Genomic DNA, 24,162 nt, shown 5'->3' on the forward strand with positions numbered 1-24,162 from the left:
TTTTCCACCTTTAATATGCCCTACAATTTGGACAATTCAGCTGAAAAACAAACATAATCTGTTAGGGAAAAAATAGATAGTTGATAATAATAAACCAGGTTTAAGAACGGGAAATTCTTAAATTTGATATTCCTGTTTCAGTGTGTTGCTGATTGTGTCCTATACTACTACTTGACCAAAAAGAACAACAACTACAAGACACTGGTGAGGCGAAACTATGGAAGACGGAGGAGGAACCAGGTAAATCAAACACTTTTTAAAAATGTGATGTCGCTATTTTCACACTGGTACTGCAGCCCTAAATGTCTGATACACTGGGATCAGACATTAAAGAGTCTTAATGGTCTAACCAACCAAATCTCTGTGTAATGTGAGAGCAGCATAGGTGCGGTGAATTCAGTGGGCCACAGGGTGCTGTGCATCCTTTCTTCTGCATGCTGTACAGGGAGCACCCTCACTTAAACCAGACCTTTAAATCACACCCCCACTTAAATCAAACCAACCTGATTCACCCAAGATTTACAGAGTTCATGTGTTTTATTTATTTTCTTTTTACTAGTGTCAGTAACACGATGATGGATTTGTCTTTCACAGGCTTCTTTTATTAATAGGAAATTAGGTCAACTTTAGCAGTAAAACACCCTGTAAGCACTGGAAATAACAAATTATACAGTATGTCACTTGGCCTTATATTAAAACCATTGTTATGGATGGGCACAGCGTTTTCATCTGGCCATGACATGTCATTATTTCACAGTCTGCAGCACTGCCTTCGTCTTACTCTTACACACCTGTTTCATTTCTCATCAGACTGACAGCTGATAAATATACACATATGCTACATATATTACACAAGGACCACACCCCAGACTCTGCTTTGCTCGCAGTCTTCAAGGGCCAGAGAGAGCAACCTGAAAGCAGGGTTGACATTTACTTAATAATAATAATAATAATGGATTGCATTTATATAGCGCTTTTCGGGGGGCCTCAAAGCACTGTACAATTCCACTATTCATTCACTCTCACATTCACACACCGGTGGAGGCAAACTACAGTTGTAGCCACAGCTGCCCTGGGGCAGACTGACAGAGGCGAGGCTGCCATATCGCGCCATCGGCCCCTCTGGCCATCACCAGTAGGTGGTAGGTGAAGTGTTTTGCCCAAGGACACAACGACCGAGACTGTCCGACCCGGGGCTCGAACCGGCAACCTTCCGATTACATGAAGAACTGCCAACTCTTTGAGCCACGATCGCCCACTTAAGCTACGAGTAGTGAGATTATTACAATATGGGTTCAGTTTGACACAAACACTATCTGCACACGATAAAATATAAATAACCTCTGAGTTACTGAAATATAAATTAAAGTGTGCAGTGAAGTTTGGACAGTGAAAAATGTCGTCCAGGATTGGGTAACCTGACACTGTTGGTCTGACTTAAGTTTCTTAAATTCTTAAAAGACAACACTGTATAGATGAACAAGTTTATTAAAACGTCTCTTCATTTTTAATCTAGCCAGCAGTTTTGTTTTCTGGCATGGAATCACCATCATGCAAAGCCATGAAGAGTGCTGCTTTGTTGAAAATTGTATTAATTATTTTAAAAGTGGAGATACATTAATTTAATATTAATGTATTTTTTGAAAAGAAAATACTATATGTATTGTGGCAGTTACTTATTAAGTGCTGAATCTGCAATGCTAGAACACACAGAAAAGAAAAGTGAGTAAAAAAGGAGGTGTATGATTGAAAAGCTGTGCAGAAATACAGAACAGTGATTCAGAGACATGAAATAATTCCAGATTTTTGTGAATAATTCAGAGTAAGCTGGAATTCTTTTGAGATGATGCTACTTTCATCTGCCGCATGGGTCTCTCAAAAGACTTACTTGTCCCGGCATCAAGCAAAGAGACAAAGCGGAGCCGCGTCTTCCTTTGAAGCCTCAGTGTGCGAGCACTGTCAGATATGGAATGTAAACTTTGTTGATGCTAAAAGGAAACCTTTAGAGAGACATACATATGATTGTTGTCTTGGCTGCATCATTTTAAGTGCAGCCATCTCCTAACTCTGATTAAAATCAGTGCCAAATGTCAGCCAACACGTTCTGTTGGATTATTCTCCTCCCTGTTGGACTTTCCCCATTTCACTATAGTCTGTGTACAGGACATTCTGTCTCTGTGGCGTACATCTACTGTGCAGTACAATGGGTTGGTTGTAGACCATTTCTCTACATAAGCAAAAAAGCTGCCAGCAGCTGAGAGAGAACTTGACTTTTCTGTGACACATGAGGCCAACTATGAGCAGAGAAATGTCTTTCTGTATCGCCAGTTTCTGAGCTTATGATTGGTTGGACTTGTTGAAACCACTTTTTGTTTAACTTGTGGACGCTGGTATGTGATGTGGTGGATTGTTGTATACTGTTTACATTAACCGTTTTACTTGCATGCATAATAAGCAAGTCGGCTCTGTTGCAGATGCTGATTGATGCAGATTCCGAACTGCTTTTCCAAACAGTGGATGTTAAAGAAGGCTGTATACAGTAAATGGCCCTTTCTTTGAAAAGATTTTAAATTGTCAGAGTGATTATGGCTCTTACAGTCTTCTTTCATTCACAGATGAACTATAAAGGGTCCTTACCTGATTGATGAACATTGATTGATACTTAACTAGCCCAGGTCTACTTTTTTAGCTCACTAGAAAACATCAAAGTGTGAGCAATTTGTAATTTTTGTCACTTCGGAATGAAAATATTTAGTTCTTTTGTCACTTCTAAAGTAAAATCCCATCATCCTGTGATTCAGGGCAGTTCATTAAATAATTCAGTGTGTTGTTTTTCCCCCCATATACAATGGATTATTATTAATATTCGTAATAATGCACATCAGGACGTAGTGCACTTTTTAAGCTTTTTGTGCCTTAACAACTGCAGCTCAAGTGAGCAGAGTGAGTCATTAGAGTTGGAAGAAAAAGGACAAGAGTGAGCAAGAGTAAAGCAGTGGAATGTAGGGCGAGTGAGTGAAGCTGAGTGAAAAAAATCCTCAGTGAGACCGAGTCAGCGCTGGCAGCTTATCTGCTGTGTGCTGCTTTTTTTCTCTCTCTCTTTTTTTCTCCTCCTCGTTTTCCATTTCCTCTTTCTTCTGTTCTTCTGAGAGCGAGAGCGAGAGAAAGAGATATTCACCCCTCTCTGAGACGGCTGAGTTGGTACAGCCCGGCCATCTGACGGGCCCAAAAATCTCACTGTGCTGCTGTGAGTGCCAATCAAAGAGGAGTGCTCGACAGGGATTACCTTGAGTGACCCTGCATAGATTAGTGTGTGCATGTGAGATGGACAATTCTTTGGGCGGCTTAAGCGGCCTGATGACACGCTTTCCCGGAATATGTGTGGTTGTGCCGTGGCCCGGCAGCCCTTCTAAGGAGCTCTACTATGGTGCTGTCCTCCCCCTCTACTGCTACCGTTACCACCGCTATGGAAGCACCGGAGGGTAAATTCTCATTCGCACCACTGGTAAGCTGTGGCTCTCAGCGAAGGAAAGGGATTTTTATGACCAGCAAATGAGCTTACAGGTATGTCACTAACTGTAAAACCAGAGTTTTTAGTTTTGAGTTGAAGCCAGTTTACTTCTGTTGCTTTAGTCTGGGAGTTGATTTCTTGATTCCTCTGTTGCCTGTTTCTTCGCCTGCCTATTGAAACGTATTAGGACCTCTGCTGCGATGTTTTTTTTTCCCTTCTTTTTGAAAAAAATTCAAATCCATGATATGTGGTCATGCCTGTTTTGTATGTGCTTTGAGAAAATATTGGAAATTGCTTCAATGTCATGTTCATGCAGTGACATTAGCTACACGTTAACAGATTTAGCATATTTAAGCACATTTAATCCTCAAGTAGATACACGAGCAGATGACAAGTTGAATAAAAATATGAGATGTTGTAAGATGTCGGGCCACATCATTCTGCTTAAACGGCTTCAGCGAGCCTCGACTTTGACAATAATTAAATACGTTTCTGGAACTTTATTAAAACAATGTAACTATACCCTGACTGATCCTGGAGTTTTTGGCTGATTGCCAATACAAATGTTAGGGAGTAAATTCAGATATCAATATATCAGCTGATACTGAGTTTCCCACACTTAGACTTTACTTTGGCATAGTGCCCAACCAAATATACTTAGCATCGCATTTTAGCTTTGCGGTTTTTTTAAATCTGTGGACAATAATCTTACTTTTGTTTTGCCCATCTCGTGTTTTCCCACCAACAGGCCATCAGCCCTGTTTTTCAGATGCGGAGTCCTGCTTTGCTGTGGTAATTGGTTCATGAGCTGCTCCACAGTGTAGTTCAAAAAAAGTTAGCAACTTTGGTCTAATTTGGATTTCTGTGAGGAATCTCTGTAGAGCCTACAAAGTAACCTACGCAAGTGGCGAACGTCATTGCCAGCATTTCTGTTGTGCTGCTGCATTATGTGTTTATCACCATGTGGTCGTGTTAAATAAAGTGTCAGCCGATGGAAACAAATAAAATGCTGAGACTTTTTTCCCTCCTGGGTCTCCACTCTTTCTAGTGGTCAGGTTGTTTTGTTTAGTTGTTTTTCCCCAGAAGAAAACATATTTGTCTCTCAAGTTTTTTCACTTTTTTTGTACATTACCTCACATAAGGCCAGAAAATTTTTGTCACTTGTGATTCCTTATACTGATGAAGTGATTATTATTCATTATTACTGGGATGATGGCTGTTAATCTCTTACTGATAAATCCCAAAACTGTGGTAAAAACATAGCTGGAAATGCACAGGAGGAATTGATGGTTCTCAAGAGGCCAATCACGGTTAGGGATGGGTATCGAAACCCGGTTCTTGTTGAGAACCGGTTCCCACTGTTTCGATTCCTTGGAATTTTTGCCATTTTTGCAAACGATTCCCTTATCGATTCCAGTCGCCCCGAATGATGTCACCACGTTGCGGAGCGTCATTTACCTGGCAGGAAACACAGCACCTAAGCGGCTCAAACGCTCAAAAGTTTGGTTATACTTTACGAGAACGGATGACAACAGGGCAACTTGCAAAGTAGATATTTCATTTAAGGGAGGAAACACTACGAATATGCAAAAGCATTTGCTCACAAAACACGCGATAACCTTAAATGAATGTCGTGTTTTTAATTCCGCTCCGGACTCGTGAATCATGTAGTTACAATTCTGAGGAGGTGTACATCGGGTTATGCTGAAGGTTACAAGGTAGAGTTTCAGAGGGGATTGCAGTTACGATGTAGTTAGGGTGTAGATTTCCCACTGAAGCATACATCCCCAGTTTCCACAAAGCCACAGTTACCTCAGCTGTGGTGTTACTTTGGTTCAAGTGCATTAGACAGTGCTGAGGAACATAAACAATGGAGCCCCTACTGGAAAAATTCTGTCATGGCACCATTTTGAAATTATCCCAAATTTATTTTGTTGCTGCATTATGTTTTCATACCTGTACATAACAGGATGGCATATACTGAGATTCAGTATATCTGTGACAGCCCAATATCTGTGAGGCTTTATATGGAGCTATTCTTCCAATAGATCTTCCCTCATTAGGTGTTTTAGTCGTAGTATTGGAGAACTTTGTTAAACATGTACCTCATATGTATTTAACTTGACTGAAATTGTGTGAAAACCACTTTTACCACTCAGTTTCACTATAGATCTTTATATGTTATAACTTCGCTCTCCTCCACCGCTAGCTGGCTGACTAACAACAGCACAAGCAAGAGTTGGCTCACAAAACTGGTTTTAGCACATACTTTTACAGTGCCACCATCTGGCAACAGACCTCTCTGCAGGCAGATGGGCAGACCCTGGAGTGGAGCAGACAGCGAAGGCACTAGCTCTGCTTGATCATAAACTACACTTAAGTATCCTTGGGCAAGATACTGAACCCCAAGTTTCTCTCCGATGCATTTATCTGAGTATGAATGGGTGAATGAGGCATGTTGTGTAAAAAGCTTTGTGTGCTCAAGTAGTAGTAGCGCTGTATAAGAACCAGTCGCATAACTACATAGGGATCGGGCGACCTTATCCTGGAAGAAACCACTTGGTCAGAGGATAGAAGCGTCCAATTAGAACAACTTGTGTTGTGGTAAATTGCCCACCCACCCTCACCTATCAGGTGTAAAGCAAAGATTTTTGCAGACATTTTTATTTATTTGTCTGGCACTGTGAAACGTGCACGCATAGCTGGTACATTGTATTGGACTGGAGCATTCCATTCATTCCTAAATGAGAAAATGTACTCAACTCAGACCCAGGTGGACCCTTATAAACCATAGTAAACAGGGAAAATGATGATACTGATGTCACCCATCATCGTTTATATAGACACTTTAGGTGTTGACACTCAGAAGAAACCTCTGTATGAGCACTGGTAAAGGAGTAGAAGTGATTTCTTAGCTAGACACAGAGCACATAAGGTATGAACTGAGGTTGCAGGTTGTACCATTCTACTTGTGCAAGGTGATTACTCTTTGACCTTCAGTTTGTTTTGCCACAGTATTCCTTAATAGCCTCTTTCTCAGTTTCCTGCCAGTTTTTGAAGCCATGAAGTAGATTTTATTGGTTTATAGTTCTTCCCCACGCAGTGCTGGATAGTAACCATGGCAACTTTCTTTTCTTTTCTTTTTTTTGGGACAAGTTGCTACACTGTGCTTAGGAGAAACCACCAGGTGTGCATAGCATTTTCATAGAACTTGGAGTGGTTTGACAGTTTTTAATCTTTTTGGGTTCCTTTACCAGAATCCTTATAAAAATGTGTTTTCCTAGTATTTGTCTTATGTGTGATAGCAATAACTAATGAATATTAGGACTGTAGATGATCCATAGTAATAATCTTTTTGTTTTTTAAAAATTTCCTATTCCCACAGTGGAATGGTTTGTAGAAAGAGTGAGAGATTCCTCGGGTGGCCTGAGTTCTGTGGTAGGAAAAAGAAGATTGACTTGTGGCTCTGTCATTTCCTAAATTAAATACAACTTGTGAATCAGCAAAAGACGGGAGAAATTAAAACTCTTAAAATATTCAAGACAGGTCAGGAAAGAGCTTCATTTAAAAACACTGAAGAGCCACAGAGCCACAGGGACTCGCTGACTTTGGGAGAACATCTGTGTAGAAGCTCTTTACGCAGTGTGGGAGAAGAGGCAGGAATGCCATGGCTCTATGGCCATCTCCAAAGCAAACACGAGCATTCCCTGACCAAACCAGAACAGCGCCTCACAGAAGGACATGCATGGGGAGAATAAACTGGGCTGCTGTCCTTTGCAAAGAAAGGTCTTTGAATTGGCAAAACTGACCAAAAAGCAAGCGTCTCATGCTACTGTAGGTAGACAGTGAGTCAAGAGTTAAATCCAAGTGATAGGTTGTACTCTATCAATCCATCCATCCACTAGTAATCCCAGCTTCAGGCATGCAACACTTAAAGGCTGCATCATCATACTGCACGATCGATTCATTCATCTATTTTCTTAACTGCATATCCAACTTAGGGTCACAAGAGGCAAGTTTACACCCTGGACAGGTCATTAGTCAATTACATTATAGGCACTATATTATGCAATATTGTTACATGGATAGCATGGATTACATTGATTTTTTTTAAGTAGCTTGTGATCAACAGTTTTGACAGTTAAACAGCAAATTGCAACAACGTCAACCATGAACCATCAAAGTTTCCAGTTATGTGGACAATTAATTTAAAGGAAGCTCTGTGCACAGACTAATAGAGTTTATGGGAAAACTTGAGGACAGCACCACGTGCAGTTTTCTCGCATACTGTTGATTTGATTTCTCCTGTGTGTGTCTGTGTGCGTGTGTCCATTATGATGTAAAAACTCTCCGATATACTATCAGACTGGCTAAAGCAGCCACTAGTTCTTCAAGTTGAACACAGACTATTGTTCTACAGGAGTCGAGGCTGACTCCATTAAACTATGTTACAGTTTTCTTATTGCTTTTTTTTTGTGCTGTGTAGATTTTACTGTATAACAAGACAGCCAGACTCCTTGTGTGCAGAGACATGTTTTTGTAAAATAGACAAGACAGCCACATCCTTTTTTTTTCTTCTTCTTCTCCCCTAAGTGGTACCCGTGTCTTCATTCTATTTTCCTGCCCATATCTTTTGCCTTTACCATTGAGCGAAACACATTCCTTGGCCCCATCTGGTACCAGCATGGAATCTTTGGCTTGGCGTAGCCAGACTTGTTGCAGTGCAGCTCTTTCACTGAAACAGGCAGGAGAAAGCATTCTGTGGTGAACCACGCCAGCAATGATGATAAAGAATGCTGCTCTGTCCTCAATCACTCCATCTGGCTTGTGTTTTGTTTTTCTTTTTAATTCACATACAAATGATATTTTCACCCCATTCATATAGGTTTAATATTGAGTGAGTTAGTATTAAGTGAACTAATTTGCTTTGATGCAGTTTGTTTGTTTGTTTGCAGGACTACTCAAGCAGTCTCAAGCTGTTCTTGTTATCTGTTGGCAGTATGATATAAAGTTCATGAATAGTTAAGTGAGACACGAGAACTGGCCACACATCAGGGTTCTTCATTCTGTAATTAGGGCAAACACATAAAAGAGAACACTGTCTGCAATATTGGTTGTTTATGCTGGATAATAAAAATACAGTATAGGGTCACATCTAAAGAAGAGCGTACAAAGCTTGTTAATCTTCTGCCATATTTTGAGTTTTGCTGTAATTTGTGCAGATGAAAAGTAAGAGTAATCAATGAGGGGCAACATTTGTTTTTATCGTTTTATTACTGAACATTTAACCTTACTGTTTAGGTTGTGCTGTATGATAGTGAAGCAGCATCAGACTGGCGGAAGGTGAAACAAGCCCTTTGAGGGGGGAGAAAGATAAAATGCTTTTGTAGTGGTTGGAACTGCTTGAAGTGTCTTACTGGGTAGATTTTTACATTTGAATTGAAGCATTGATAAGACTTTGCTCTGTATAATAGTCTCCCTCTTTGAGTTCTTGATTTATATCAATCTTGGAAGCCATCGGCTGGTCTGCTGACTTTCGTCTGTAGCCTCTGGGAGAGCGGCCAATTTTTTGGTTCTTCCAGTGTAGCCAACGGCTATCCAGGCAAAAATTCCCATTCATATCCGCTGGTTGTTGTTTGTGAATGCAGATAATTTCAAATGGACAATCGACATTGCTAAGATGTTAGCCGATGGTTATCTGGTGCATTCTGACAAATGCAATCCTGTTTTTTGTGCTCCGCACGGGCTGTTAAACTACATGGAAGCAAAGCCTACACAAACAGGGTGGTTCAGTGGCACCTTGACTACAAGCAGATTATAAACTGAAAGCTTGTACTACCAAAAATCTTGTCAGATTCTGCATTTTCATATGAAGAATGCATTTTTAGAGATTATACTAAGTTTGAACAAATAAAATGTCTTTAACTAATCCACACTGTACTTAATGCTACTTCTTAATGCTCAATATTTCCCCCATGTGCTCTTGTCTTCAGCAAATAACACGTCCCTCACAAGAAGACAAGTCAGACGAGAAGAACGAAGAGGACAAGTCTGAGAAGTCAGAGAAAAAAGAGGACGAGGAAAAGAAGGACGAGGAAGAGAAAGATGAAAAGGAGGATTCTAGGTGAGTTATGAATAGTTGTTTGTCCTCGTGTCACCATTAGGCCCTGCAGGTAAAAGTCCTGTTTGTTTGATGTCAGTGTTTGATCCATTCACTCTGTGAGAAAGGATGTCATGGTTACATATGCTGTATTATATTTCACTGCTTTCAGTTAGCTGTAGTTATTAGGAAAGAGTTCACTTTTGATACCCAGCGACCCTGTACACTTTTGTACTTTAAATTAAGGTGTATTGCAGTGTATATTAGTGGTTCTTGGCTAATAGACAGACAACTTGCTAACTTGTAAATTTGTCTGTCCAGATTGTCTACGCCCAATCTCTAATAAGGTGTGTGTATGTGTGTGTGTTCAGTCAGCGAGGAGAAAGAACAGGTTACCGTAAGAGAGCTTGTTATTGCGGAGCCAAAAGCGAATAGATATTTGCAGTACCAACAGCTAAAAGCTGTGTTTCCCTGTCCAAAACCACAGGGACATTGGCAAGGACAAAGAAAAGTGTGACGGTGGGGAAGACGACGACGGAAAGGAGCAAAACACGCCGCGTGGCAGGAAGACTGCCAACAGCCAGGGACGCCGTAAGGGAAGGATCACCACACGCTCCATGGCCAATGAGGCTGCATCTGTGGCAGCTGAGGAAGCACCTCCCACTGCCCCCGAGCCTTCCTTGCCAGATCCACCACAGTTCCCTAAAACTGATCCAGCTCAGAAGGCCATGAAGGAGCCTGCAAAACCCCAGACTCCAGTAGCTTCCATGGATGCTGCTAAAGGTGAATACTCTCAGGATAGAGTCTGGGGTCTGGAGTGTTGTGAATTTTTGTGCACCACATTCAGTCGTATACTATTTAGGGAATGGGATTAAAATGTTAACAAAAGCAGTTCAATACTATGAAAGTATACATAGTTGGAACATTTTAAACATGACCCACAGCAATCTGTCAGCGAAAGCAAACTGCAGTTAATTTTTCTCTCGTCACTTCTTGTATTATGAGCTAACATGAATACCTATTAAAACAAGGTTGCAATAGAGACATAACACTCAAAGAGTGCTAAACTCATACTTGTGCATGAAAGTTCTACATCCGAGAAGGTGTCGTTTAAACTTCCAGAGGAAAAAACAATAATAATTCAAAGTGACTGGCTAAATAAGTTCTTGTGGTCATTTAAAATGGCTGCCATGTGTCAGCTTCTAGAAAGACTTTGGTACATGATGTGTTAGAATATTGCTCTGTTGGATTTCTTCTCATTAAAAATGTGTAGACTTTAAAGGTGGGAATAGTTTAAAAATGGAAAGTTGGCTCAGGTACTCATTGCCAGGTGTGTGCATTTCCCTCAGGAAGCTGTTTGCAGTCTGTCTCTCATCAGTGGACTGCTGTAGTTGTGTTCTTGTCATGGTACTCCTTTACACACTTTCAGTACTTGACGTCTGTCGCTCTGAGGGTGATAGCTCAGGTTACCAGTTACCCAGCTCCCTGTCTTTTAAGTTTCTCTTATAATTGAAGCACTCTTCTGCCACCCATGTTTAGTGCCATCTTCTGTCAGTACGGAATGCAACGTCATGTGGTTGGTTGGTTGCGGCTAATAGACTTACAATAGTTTATGTTAGCTAACTAGTGACAGAATCAACAACTGAGGGGAAAATAAGGACACTAAAACTAAAGGTCAGTTTAGGGGGATCACTTTTGTGCTGCCCCTGGCTGCAACAATGAGTTTTATGTTTAGAAAAAGAGGATATACTGTCCATTTTCACTGTCTCCTTAGCAGTAAGTTGCTTTATGTTGTTTGGCTAGCTGAACTCAAATGGGAAAATCCATCTGCTAGCTGTAATGTTTGGATTTCTAAAGCACTTTATGAATGTGTGGAGGAGAACCTGTTGGAGTCACCAGACCGAAAAGCTGGAGTCCAACACTCCAGCCAACACCGAGCCGTATCATAACCTGACAAAGCAGATGTTTGCATGATGCGATCAACGCTATTTTATGCAATAAAATATTCTCTCTTTTCCCAACACAACCAAACAGTTTACAAGATCAAAGGTTGCTACGAGCGTACACATGTAGTAAACTGTGATGTTGTAAACTGTTTGATTTCTTACCAAAGACCATTGGAAATCCTGACATCCATCGGCATGTCCACTTACATTTGGGCTTTGCTTTTCCTTACTTCTAATATGAAATAATGAAGTCAATGAGATAATGTGAAGAAAAAACAAAAGGTCTCCAAAAATTGTGGCATCTCTTCCTCAGAGCCTCCACTTTGTTTTTGTTTGTTTTCTTTCTGTCTATTGCACACTTCGACCTAATTTTTCTGCCCACATACTGCTGATGGGATTCCTGATTGTGCTTTGGTAAGAAACTTAGTTATGTTTGTGGTGTGGTGTTGTTATGTATGTAGTAAACTGTTTGGCTGTGTTTGGGCAAAGAAAGATTATTTTATTACTAGGGGTGCAACGATACACAAAATTCACGGTTCGGTTCGGTTCGATACTTTGGTGTCACGGTTCGATATTTTTTCGATACAAAAAAAATGTTCATGCCTTTTTAATTTGTCATTTATTAAAATTATAAATATATATTTTAACTCAAAAGTACAGTTTTTAAATTTAACCCTAACCCTTGTGCGTGTTTTTTATTTTGACAGCGAATGCGCACCTGCGGACCACTTATGTGCAGCCCTGGTTATTTAGCTCGTCATATTGCAGCCACAGAAATTCTTTTGTCCATGAAACCATAAAGCTGCACTTTCTTTTTGCCTTATAGTCTGATTTGTCATAACTTCTCCGTTTTGTGGTAAGCTTTTCTTTGGCTGTCACTTCTTCACCCTGACCTGTCTTATTTGGCTCAGCAGAACTAAAATATATATCTGTCTGTGAAGGTTCTCAGTCATCCAGGTCATCGTAGTCAAATATAAATCCTGCTGCTTTTACACACGCACTCACATAAGCTCAGCGATTCTCTGCGCGATCAACCTCTCACATGTTTAAGCTGCGGGAGATTTCACTTGTCATGTTTGCATAGTAAGCTAACAATTAATAAGACGATGTCAGAGGAATTGGTGCACAAATTATCATCACTCACAGATCAGTGCTGTCGCTCTCTATACACAGTTCGCACGATTGCAAAGTGAAAGCAAAAAAAACAAGCGCAAATTCAAACGCGATTTCAATATGTCACATATTGACAGTGGCTCACCGATGCCAATGACATAATTACCCAGCTACATTTCTGAAAGAATGCAAAAGCATTGACATATATTTTTCCTTCCTACAAAAGCCCGACGGGCAGGGCAGAGATAGCTTTTGGTAGCCCGACTGAAAAAATCGCTAGCTCTGGGACGTCGGGCTAGCGATATTGCGAGCCCTGTATCTGATTGAGGAATCACTCATCTTTGGAAAAGAGAGTTTATTACAGAGAAATGTCTCTTTCCAAAATAAAAGCTATACTATCCGCTTCTTCTGGGCTATATTCTCAGCAGCATATTAAACAGCTGTCTAAATGACTCGGCTAAAGTTAGTAGCATGCTTGCTTGTTTTTTTTTTTTCTGCTTCCACTTGTCTTTGCACTAGGATGATGTCGGCGTAAATGTGCAGTCATATTCGTTGTGTTCCCACTAGTGCTGTCGGAGTTAATCTCATTGAAATGACCTTAACGCCACAACACGGCAAATCTCCGTTAACGAGCTACCGCCGATCGCCCCGTGCATGGGGCTAGACGGCCAACACGTTAACGAGCTAACTGCGCTAACACACTAGTTCCCACCCATGTAATTGAGCATTGCATGGCACATCCAACATACTGTTTTACTTTAGTCCATGACTTGCTTACCTTCAGGGTCATACTCACATGAAAACCAAAATAATTCCAAACGCCAGATCTGAATGAGGGTGGGGGAGGTCCATCTTGTAAGGAGAGCTTAACTTCTGTCTCGCTAGCTTGCCCTGCGCTCTTCCTTCTGACGATGCTGTCTGTGTTGAGCGCTCAGTGAATCTGCGTTCGACTACTCCGCCTAGGCTGCACTGTCGACCCTAGGCGGAGCAGTCGAACGCAGATTCACTGAGCGCTCAACACAGACAGCATCGTCAGAAGTAAAGTTGATAAAATAAATGACAAATTTTGTATTGTTCGATACATATGCGTACCGAACCGAAAGCACTGTATCGAACAGTTCAATATCGATACGAATATCGTTGCACCCCTATTTATTACATAAAATATTGCAGATCACGTCAGCTGATTTCTCTGATTTATTGATTCTGTCACTAGTTAGACTTACATTAGTTTATGCTAGCTATTAGCCGCAACCAACCATCCAACCACAGGATGTCACGTTCCGTATTGACAGAAGATGGTGCTAAACATATTTTTAAAACTTGAACTTTAAGCACTTATTTCTTAAATCCAGCTTCACACACAGAGTGTTTTCTGCGTCAGTTTTTGAGAGCAGGGCTCCATGATGTAAATTAGCCTTTATATATGTAGCATTTCATGTCCTCTTTAACCCTTTACAGTGTCCACCCATGCTTCAAACCCTTTCTATCCTGGTTTATGTAGGACTTGTCAAACCTAATCTCCTTTAATGACTACATTGTGGATTTTGAGTGGGACTGTTTACTTGCTCAGTAACCCCTGCAGCCATGATGTTTCTTAGAAGTACGTGGGCAAAAGGGTAGCTATCTGTCAGTGTTGCCTAGCTGAAATGGGGCCAAGCAGATTGAGGAAGCTGCTGATTCAGTGGGGGTTTGGATTCTCTTTTGGGGGCTGGTGTGTGTGTGTATATATATATATATATATATATATATGTCATTAGGCCACATGCTATGCTGTAGGCGGACACTCTGTTTTCATATCCGACTGATTAAGAGCCACTCTAGAGGGGCCTCCCCTGTAGTGGGGTGCATTTCGTCAGTGAAGAAGAAAGCTTAGTCTGGTAGACATTTGCTTAACTAAAAGTAAAACACAGTGTGGCAGGAGAAGTCTGAACAGTGAGAATTGATCTCGTCTTCAAGATTGGTGGGTTTGAAGGGGGCAGACCACCTCTTAATGTCAAGGGTACATCTGCAGCTATATTTGTCCAAATGTTTACACAGTCTCAGTGGGTGCCATAGAGGAGAGTGGGCTAGAGTTCATTCAGCCCCCTCCACACTTACCGTGCTCTTCTGTGAATTTTGTTAGAGGCGGGGCAATGAACTGTGTAATCAAGCCAAGGCAAAGGGGAGGAGCGTGTATCTGTGCACGCGGGAGGGTTTTTGGGTTGGCTGTTCTGTCTATTTGTCTCCATCCAAGGCCATTTCCCAAAGAGGGAGGCATGGCTCTCAACTATCTGGTGCTACATCAGCTGACCAAGGCCCTCCCCTCTCGGATTAGAGAGGAGCAGGGCTTGCTCAGGGCTGTGGGGAAGGAGAGAGAACGAGAAAGCAGGAGAAAATGAGAGGAGGAGAGTAAGCTAGAGCGAGAGTGTAAGTGAGGGAGCAGGTCTCGGCAGCCCCTGAATGTAAACAGATTATTAGATTAGCGGCCATGAGAAGAAGACGACTGAAGAAAGAACTGTCATTCTCTCACCGTCACCCTCCCTCCTTCACTTTCTATTGCTTTTTTTCCCTCTCTCCTTCTATCAGTGCTGATGGGGCTGTGTCTGTCTTTGTTATTTAGCTGGCGCTGGTGAAACCGGAGAAACTTCTCGCTGGACCGAGGAGGAGATGGAGGTTGCCAAAAAAGGTACTGCTTTAATGAACTACTCTCTTTCCTTTATGTCTTTGTCCTTCCTGTTATCACTGTGCGGCTGAGACGCCTCTGCTTCTTACGATTGTGTTTTTCCCTCCATCTCCCGCCTTTTTCCATCCGCTTTGATTATCTGATATTGCGTTGCCCTGCCCGTTTCCTACATGCAAACGGGAATGACTGCGCACATGCATTCACACAAATAAAAACTATTCCTGGTGCTTTACTGGAAACTGTTGGAGAGCCTGTAGTCCGCCCCCCCCCCCCCCGCCCTTTTAGCTGCATTGCTGACTTCTCAGAAGTGATCTATTAAGGCCATCCAGGAAGCAGCAGACCGTGACGGTTTCTTTCAAAGATCTCTATCTATTATTCAGGTTCAGACGCTTTTCAGATTCTCTAAAAAACAGAAAGGAAAAAAAAGTGAAAGTTACTTCAACAAGTCTTCGAAATATTCATTGCACGCGTCGCTTGGTCTAAGGTTAGACACTACATGTCTTTAGTCAGCTAATGCCACACAAGTATGCCTACGCTTGCCCCTTTCTGCTTGGATTTGCTGGTGATAGGTTCTTATTCAGGGTAGATTGGCAGAGTAAACAAATGGATTCATGTTGAAAAATTAAGACTGTTGCGTGTTTCGATTTGCTCCACCTTTCCAAAAATACGAGTGGATATCATCTCCTCAGACAGGAAAGTCATATAACATAGTAGGTTCGGAAATCACCTTTATGCTGCCACATGTGGCTGATCAGGCAGGCCCAGTGAACAGTTTACCTCTGAGTAACTTGATTTGTTTATCTGAATAAGCCCTGGTGTTATTACAAGGCTGAGACATGCCAAGCTTGGTAGTCAAATCAGAACATCCCCTCAGATTAAGAAAGAATTTGGGTCATTGCAGTTCTTTATTGTTGTCTGGATGATTTCACACCTTTTACTAAAATGTGATATTAGTATAATTAGAATTTGGTATAATCACTTTCGTTTAAGCTGATGTAATACAGCTTATGTATTGTTGGTAGGCCATATACCCCTAGTTCCTCAGCGAAATCTGAGGTGTTAAAATCAGTCAGACCAGAGCAGCTACCACATTGAAGTTATAAAGCTCACAAAGGCCTTTTATTGCTAAGTGTATTACGGATATTTTGAATATATAACTGGATTGAATGTTGTCTTGGTAACACAAGAAACAGTGACACTTTCTTCGATTAGCTTTTAGAAGAAGTTCACTTGATTGTTTCCCAGTTTCTGCCTTCAGATTTAGTGCTGTGCTCACAGCACCATAACTTAATTTGTCAATGATTACTATGAACGTGTGAACCACTGATTGTAAATTAATCTCAAGACATATTCTGTTTGTGCACAGCACTGAGAAATACTATGAAACATCTGGCACAGTTGTGATTATGTGGAAGGAGTATTAGTTAAATATAGTACCAGAGCAGTTACAGCAGCACAGGAAAAAATATGACCAGGGCTGTAACAATATTGGCTAATTAACTTGTCATAGTGATCAAAGCAGATAAGCTAAGTGGTGATCGGATAGAGTGAGTTTACTGTATTCAAGTACACCCCCCCCCCCCCCCCCCCCCCGCGCGCTCCAAACAAAAAAAAAAAAAAACGAGAGCTGCTCTGAACTGGAACATTAATCAGGTTTTGTCTTTAGCTGTGCAGCGATTTGTCAAGCTGCCAGTATCCTTTATCTTAGTGGGATTGGGCGGGAGAGAGAGGTCACATGGGTTACAGGATTTAGTGAAGAGCTGCTCTAAAGGTAAATGGAAGTCTTCCAATTGACTGTAGGGTGAAAGAATAATTTCAAAGTTTAGTGGGACCATTAAAGCTGATTGTGCAGGATGGGGAAGACCAACAGCAAATCGCAGCAGCGGGGATCCTAAGAGTGTAGTGTAATTTTTGTGGTGATGCTTTTATTTGTTAAAAGATATCGTTAAGATTTAACTGAGATCATCTTCCAGAGCCACATTGGAGGTTCTGACACAGCATGAGAACCATTACTGCATGTTCACGCTAAATAGGGCTTTTAAAACTTGTCCTTTCTGCAGTGCCTTTTACATTACTGCAGCCAAACCTCGATTGAATACAGTGTCCATCGTGATTTTGTAAAGTCCTGTCTGGCATTAGTTTGTATTATTAAACATGAAATGCCTTGTTAATTTGTATTTTACCAAGTATTCAAGTTAGATTTTTGATTTTGCATCATCTCTCTCCGTCCTGCACCAGGGCTTGTTGAGCATGGGCGAAACTGGACAGCTATTGCCAAAATGGTGGGCACCAAAAGCGAGGCACAGTGCAAGAACTTCTATTTCAATTACAAGAGACGTCACAACTTGGACAACCTGTTGCAACAGCATAAGCAGGTAAGCTGATTGTAATCTGGATTCAGTTGCAGGCTGTCTTTAAGCTGTTGTAACTCTGTATGAATGAATGTATTTTATTAAATAAATTTTTTTGTTTACGTGTTTTTTGGTTCCCAGGATACACGAAAGGCTCGTGCTGATAGGTCTCAAGGTGAAGGTCTAGCCACGCAATCACCGGATGATGATGAGGACAATGCAGAGGACAGTGAAGGTCAGAGAGATGGATAAGATAACACATAACAATCACACACATTCTTAAGAACTCTTTTTGGGTTGTAAAGACTGCACGTCTTCATCGTGTGATAGATTCTTGATTATGAGCTTTGAAGCGTAGTGCTTGATCTCAAATGTTAAGTAAAGAGTTTAGAAGAAATCTGTGAAGCTCGATCCAAACTTCTATTTGTCATTTAAGTGTTTCCTCTGGGTTGATGGCAGTGGGCTTACTCTGTACTGACAGTAGTTTTAATAAGTGAGTGGAAAAGAGATCAAATGCAAAAAGGCAACGAGTAGAGGAAGAGACTAAAGATGTGAACTAATTCAGACTACATAGGTGCCTGTTGCATAACAGTTTGTAGCTTTGAAGACTGAAGAAAGCCCACTCTTTGAACACAAAGTGCTGGTCCCACTTGTTTGATCCAACAAGCAAACAAGCCTGCCTGTCTACCTGCCTCCCTCACTTCCAGAAATCCTTATCTCTGCTGGGTTTACATGGTGAAGGCATGAAGGCATTTTTTCTTTTTCTTTTTTTAACAGCACAGTGTTTTTGATGTTTTTTTTCTGCAAAAAACCAACAACATCAAACCAAGTTTAAGAAAGGTTTACAGACTTTGGACACTTCGACTATAATTTAAACAAACTCTGCTTTACAAGATAACTGCGGCGACGTCGCAATGTTGACTTTATCTACATCTGATGGAAATCAGGTACTGCTGGTGATCTACACGTCACAGATCTCACTTTATAAAGTTACACATTAGGCCATCAGAGGCATTAATAAAACTCTCATAACTATAAACATCGTGATTTACCATTTGGATATTTTGTAAAGCTGCTTCTTTGATTTTTGGTTTGATGCATTGAATGGATCTACAAATCTGGACTACCATCACCATGGTAACAGCTCCAGCTAGACAATATGCAAACCGAGACGGGCAGACAGGTTTTAAACATGTGGTTTCTGGATGTGAATTTATTTTTTATTTTTTATCACTTTAAGCTTTCTGTTTTGTTTGCAATACTGTACATCCGCATAGATTGCAGTTATCTAAACTTAGGTGTGAACTGAGCTTATGATTTCTTTTTATCTTTCAAGGTTGTGCTTGCGGTTGTGAGACCTTGAACATAGCACAGGCAAATATTATCAGCGATAAACAAAATATGGTGTTTTGCAATAAGTGGCAATCACATGTGTGCCTAAGCGTGAATGCATGTGAATACATTTCAAATGGGTAAAGTGAATGTTTAGGTCCTGTTGTAGATTTTCTGTCTGGGGTTTCATGCTATGTGAGTTTGATATAAATACCCCATTCTTTCTTGACTTAATACATGGAGGCTGTATTATGGCTGATGTTTTAATGGTTTCATGGAATATTCATTGAATTGTATTATTTCCACGATCCAATTGCGTCTTCTTTATATGATTAATCTTAGAGTATCTGCTCTTGTTTTGATTTATGTCAGGATGTCTATATTTATTTTCATTGTTAGAAGGAGTTTAGAAAAGTCCTGTGAGTTTTAGTTAGGGCTGAACGATATATCGCATTTGCGATAATATCGCGACATGATCAAGTGCAATTTTCTAACCGCAAAGGCTGCGATTATACTCTGGACATGTCCAAATTCATGGGCTGCATCCTCCTGAGGCCGCATTTGTAGACCGATTACGTCACAGCGACGTGCCGAAGGCTGTCCAAATTACTACCATATCCCAGAATTCATAGCGCGGCCCAGCCAAACTCCAGTTTCCAGCAATGGCGGCCGCTACTAAGTTTTAAAATTACTCATACTAATCTTTCTGGGTCACAAAATAAACTTTTAACATATTTTCAGGCGAGAAAATAGTTGTGTAAACATCAAATATCTGCTCGGTTTATCAAGATATCCCATATTTGCAAAAGTGCTTCGACGTTTTCAGAGGCGTCTGCTACCCACCAGCTCGACAGCTAGCCGGGAGCTCGAGGGTTACTGATGCGGCCGAGAACGGCACAACTCCCGGCACATCATTTTCAGATCACCGCGGAGTTTCGCTGCTCGGGTTAAACGTAATATATAAGTCACTTAGACAACCTAAAAATGTTATTGTTGGGCTTTTTTCAGTGTTTTGTTTGTTCGTGAGTAAATCGGTTTGGCTGAGATTAAAGTTATTAGATTAGATAAAATAAAACTTTATTAATCCCCCGGGTGGGTTCCTCCTTGGTTTTCACACAGCTGACTAAACGTCAAACAGAAAACTTATTAAACAGAAGTATGAGACAGTCGAGAATTTACACCAGTGTCTGGTTATATTTTAGATAGCAAGAAGCAGACGGCCGAGTTTATTAAACTCCACCGAGACAGCGGTGACGCTAATCAGAACTAGCCTTCTGATTCAGAAGGCTAGACCGTCCAATTTCACGCCTTTAAATTTTAAAGGCGTGTTTGTGTGTGTGTTTATACAATTGCTATTATATTTGCACTTTATGTGTAATGTTACTGACTGCAAAGATCAGTAAGATGTGTGTATTTTTTATTTATTAGTTTTATTTATTTAATATTATTTTTTAATTGAATGACTGTCTAGTAGTTCACAGATGTCGAAAAACTGAGTGTGGTAAAGCCACTGATTTTTTTTTATGTATATTTCTGCAATCTGCACATTGTACTGACTTTCATTTTAATGTTTACACCAGGGTTCCTTGTCAGCACTTTATGCTCAGATGTTTGTAAGCTAAAAATAAACTATTGTGTATGTTCAAATATACTGTTGTGATTGAAGAAGTTAAATAAAAATGTCAGTCATCAATTCATGCATCACCTCATGTCATCATAACAGAGGTCTGTCTTCCAGGAAAGAACAGTTTAAAATTAATGTAATATAGTATTGGCCATACTATATGATGTATTGCTTGTCTTTGTTTAATAATACAGAAGACAAAGACCTTAAAAAATAATCGCATATCGCATCGCAATCGCAATATTGGGGCAAAAAATCGCAATTAGATTATTTTCCATAATCGTTCAGCCCTAGTTTTAGTAACTTCATTAATTGTTTGTCATGTATTAATTTGTCCTTGGGTGCTTCCTTAGGAGGTGACAACAGCTCTGATACAGAGAGCGCCCCTTCCCCCTCTCAGGCTGACTCCTCAAAGTCCGGTGACTCCAAGAGGGCAGACGGCGCTGCAGGAGATACTCAGTGTGCTGACCAGGACAAAGGCCAGACTAGCAATGGGAAGGCTCCAGAGCCTCCATGCGAATTCACAGTGAAACAAGAGAAAATCCCAGAGGGCGAGGTGGGATCTCAGGAGGAAAAAGCCAGGGTGACTTCCTTTGCAGGCTCAGTACATCCTAAAACGGAACCTCTGGATGTGGTTATGAATCTCGAAGAGGTTAAAGTGAAGATGGAGCCCGGTATCAAGGAGAAAGGCGAAAAGGGAGATCATGGCGAAAGGCTCCACTCAGATAATGACTCCAGCGCCACCTGCAGTGCTGATGAGGATGTTGAAGCAGAGCCTGAAAGGCAGAGGTGAATTTTCATAGCAAATTTCATAGCATAAGCTCCCTGTTCACGCGTTCATGTTGTGTGTGAATAACTGCATTTTCCAAAAAGAATGCTGTCAAATTATTTTAAACGTCTATATTTTGTCTCACGCAGCAGAATATTCTCCATGGAAAAGCCTTCGTTGCTTAACCCTCCAGGCTCGGTGTTGGTGCCTTCACCTAAGCAAACCCAGCTCAACATCGATCAGCTGCATCAGCGGGCAGCTTCAATACCACCCATGGTTGGTAACTTTTTCAGAAGGATCATTCTCAGACAAAAAAAAAACTACAACAAAAAAACTACAGGCCTTTATAGTGTAAGCACTATGTAATACATGGCAAACAGTTCCACTGTGTGTGGAAACATTTTTTCTATTAAGGTTTTTATTGAATGAAAACAATAATATTTGTATGTTTATTAAACGTGTTCTGGAATTGCTTCCCTGCAGTGCTTCATCATCTCACTTAGTTCATATCTGGCTTCCGGACTCATGGACTTCTCCCCCTTCTTAATACTTTAGGTGCCTGGTCCATTTGGCACTGGTGGCGTGCCCATCAGTGGTTACGCCATGTTGCAACACCAGATCAAAGCAGTGCATGAGTCAGCGCACCAGGAAGAGAAGCAAAGGCAGGACCATGGTAAGAAAGTAAAACTATCCTCGTTCAACGCTCACATTTCCTGTTGCCTTCTCAGTGCTCTATCCTCATTGTTCTCTGCTGCTGCTGCTAACAGTGAACTATTTATAGCCTATATTTTAGGACCCATTCATTTTTATGTAGTTTCATAAAAATGTTTTTATGAAACTACATGTTTAGGGTGCTCTGGACTGTCGTAATGTTCTTCAGCCTGAGCCAAGATTTAAAAAAAAAAAAAAAAACCCCTTCTGCGTTTAGTACTATATGAACAGAAGTCTTGATTTACACTTCTCTTGAAATACCTTATGAAGAGGGGGATTTGGGGTTTGTGTTTTTTGATGCCATGTGACTAGAGGCTGTCAGAGGTCACTTCTGCCTGACCGTCGATTTAGTTCACCCATGCACCTTCTGAATGGAGAGCAGTGAAGCCAATGGGCAGACTGTATTACAGCTTGATTTTGCAAAGCTTTTAGCACCTTTTAGCGTGAGTGCCATGAAGAGGAGAGCAGCTGTCAGTAAACGACTGAGCTTTGAAACCACAGTATTTATTACACATAGTAGGTTTTAGCGGGTACGTGTCCAGGTGGCGGTGTGGCTGTCAAAAATGTGCATCCATTCTGGGTGGTTATCTTCCCTTTGTCCTTATGCCTGTACGCTGCAGGTAAACCCTTACCGTACATGCCTTATGACATGATGCTGGCTGTGGACCAGGAGACCCACTCCGGTCAGCCAGGCTCTCCTTACAGACTCTCCCCCAGGGAGTTAAGAAAGGCCTCACCTGACCCCAACGCCCCCAATGTCTCCTGCTACAGTGTGCCACCAGGTAAAAGCACACATTTTCACCTCCTCCTCCCAACCCTTTTTGCCTCCTCCCATGACCCTGCTGATACAGGCAGGCCTTGTTTGACACCCCTTTTCTATTTGTGTTATAGATTTTTTTGACTCCACTGGTAGTGGAATATGACATTGTCTTCAAAAATGTGCATACATACTAACTGAAATAGTTAAAAGAATGAGGTCAGTATATGAGGCAACAGGTTAATGTCAGACACCCCCCCCCCCCCAAGACCCTGCATGAGGTAAATGAGTATTCTGAATTGTGAATCATTTTGTGTACTCTATACTAGAGTCCAAGAGTAAAAACGTGGAGCTAGCAGTGAGCATGGTAGGTCCACTTTAAATTTGGAGTGGAGATGAGGATTGCTGTGGAGCTCTTATTCCTGTCATGGGATGTGACCGTGTTAGCACTTGTGTATTACTCAAGATGTATCTTCCCAAGTCCAAAGGTATATGTGTACACATTAGCATTTAGCAATGTACAGGAAGTGTGCAATCAGTGTTAAGGTGAAATGAAGAAACCTCTGCCCAGATATGACCATCCATTGCTTTTGCTAATATCTATATCCTGCATATCTGAAGTTCTCTATGTCACGTTTCTTTTGTTTTTTTTTTACACTCTGTTATAAAGTCATCCTCTCTGCTTGTAACGTTTTATAACCGGTTGGATTATAATTTGCTTATTTGTGAATGGATCAGACAGAGGTAACACTTCTTTGGCTCCATTTGTTGTGTCTCAGAAAATGAGCCCACTTCCAGTGATAGTTGCCCTCTGATCTCCGTGACATTTTGTGTATTTGCTTTACATAAGTGAGCACATTAAACCATATTTATAGGTTTCTTTATAATAATTTCATAAATGATATCATTTTAACTATTGGTGATTTTCATTAATCAACGGTTAAAAAAAAAAAAAAAAAAAAAAAGACCTAACCATGTCCTGTCCACTCTGATGTTCTGTTAGACTGCTGTCATCAAAGAGCATTTCTGCTGTATCGCCCTTGTAGGTGTGCTACATGTCCGGTTAGAATATGGTTATAGTGAATTATGAATCCTGAAATTGAATATCACTGCAAACTGAAGGTCATACACCGTCTGTTTGTTGATGATGATTAACAGATTCACATTTTAATGATGTTGTGACAGCAAATCAAAGCCAGATAAGGGGATTATCCTGGATTTACTACATGCAGATTGACTGTCAGATATTTGCCAGAACTTTATAGAGCTGGGAAGAGGTGCTA

General features: G+C 41.0%; 1 protein-coding gene across 6 annotated transcripts in view; it reads left to right on the forward strand.

Annotated features, from left to right (window-relative positions):
* Positions 1-24,162, forward strand: part of ncor1 (nuclear receptor corepressor 1) — a 62,307-nt gene that overhangs the window by 24,854 nt on the left and 13,291 nt on the right. For 3 of the 6 annotated variants that reach the window (XM_085469683.1, XM_085469684.1, XM_085469686.1), the window contains exons 14-23: positions 142-240; positions 9,505-9,635; positions 10,099-10,394; positions 15,273-15,338; positions 17,574-17,710; positions 17,828-17,921; positions 20,996-21,431; positions 21,561-21,687; positions 21,967-22,084; positions 22,743-22,904. In XM_085469683.1, the coding sequence (XP_085325809.1) occupies positions 142-240; positions 9,505-9,635; positions 10,099-10,394; positions 15,273-15,338; positions 17,574-17,710; positions 17,828-17,921; positions 20,996-21,431; positions 21,561-21,687; positions 21,967-22,084; positions 22,743-22,904 (1,666 nt within the window). The remainder of the gene's footprint in view (positions 1-141; positions 241-9,504; positions 9,636-10,098; positions 10,395-15,272; positions 15,339-17,573; positions 17,711-17,827; positions 17,922-20,995; positions 21,432-21,560; positions 21,688-21,966; positions 22,085-22,742; positions 22,905-24,162) is intronic. The other 3 variants (XM_085469685.1, XM_085469688.1, XM_085469687.1) reach the window with 2 other exon arrangements.

This window comes from Copadichromis virginalis, linkage group LG10 (genome assembly GCF_057382275.1).
Source record: "Copadichromis virginalis isolate Kocher_CV1m ecotype Utaka linkage group LG10, C_Virginalis_male_GT1.1, whole genome shotgun sequence".
NCBI lineage: Eukaryota > Metazoa > Chordata > Actinopteri > Cichliformes > Cichlidae > Copadichromis > Copadichromis virginalis.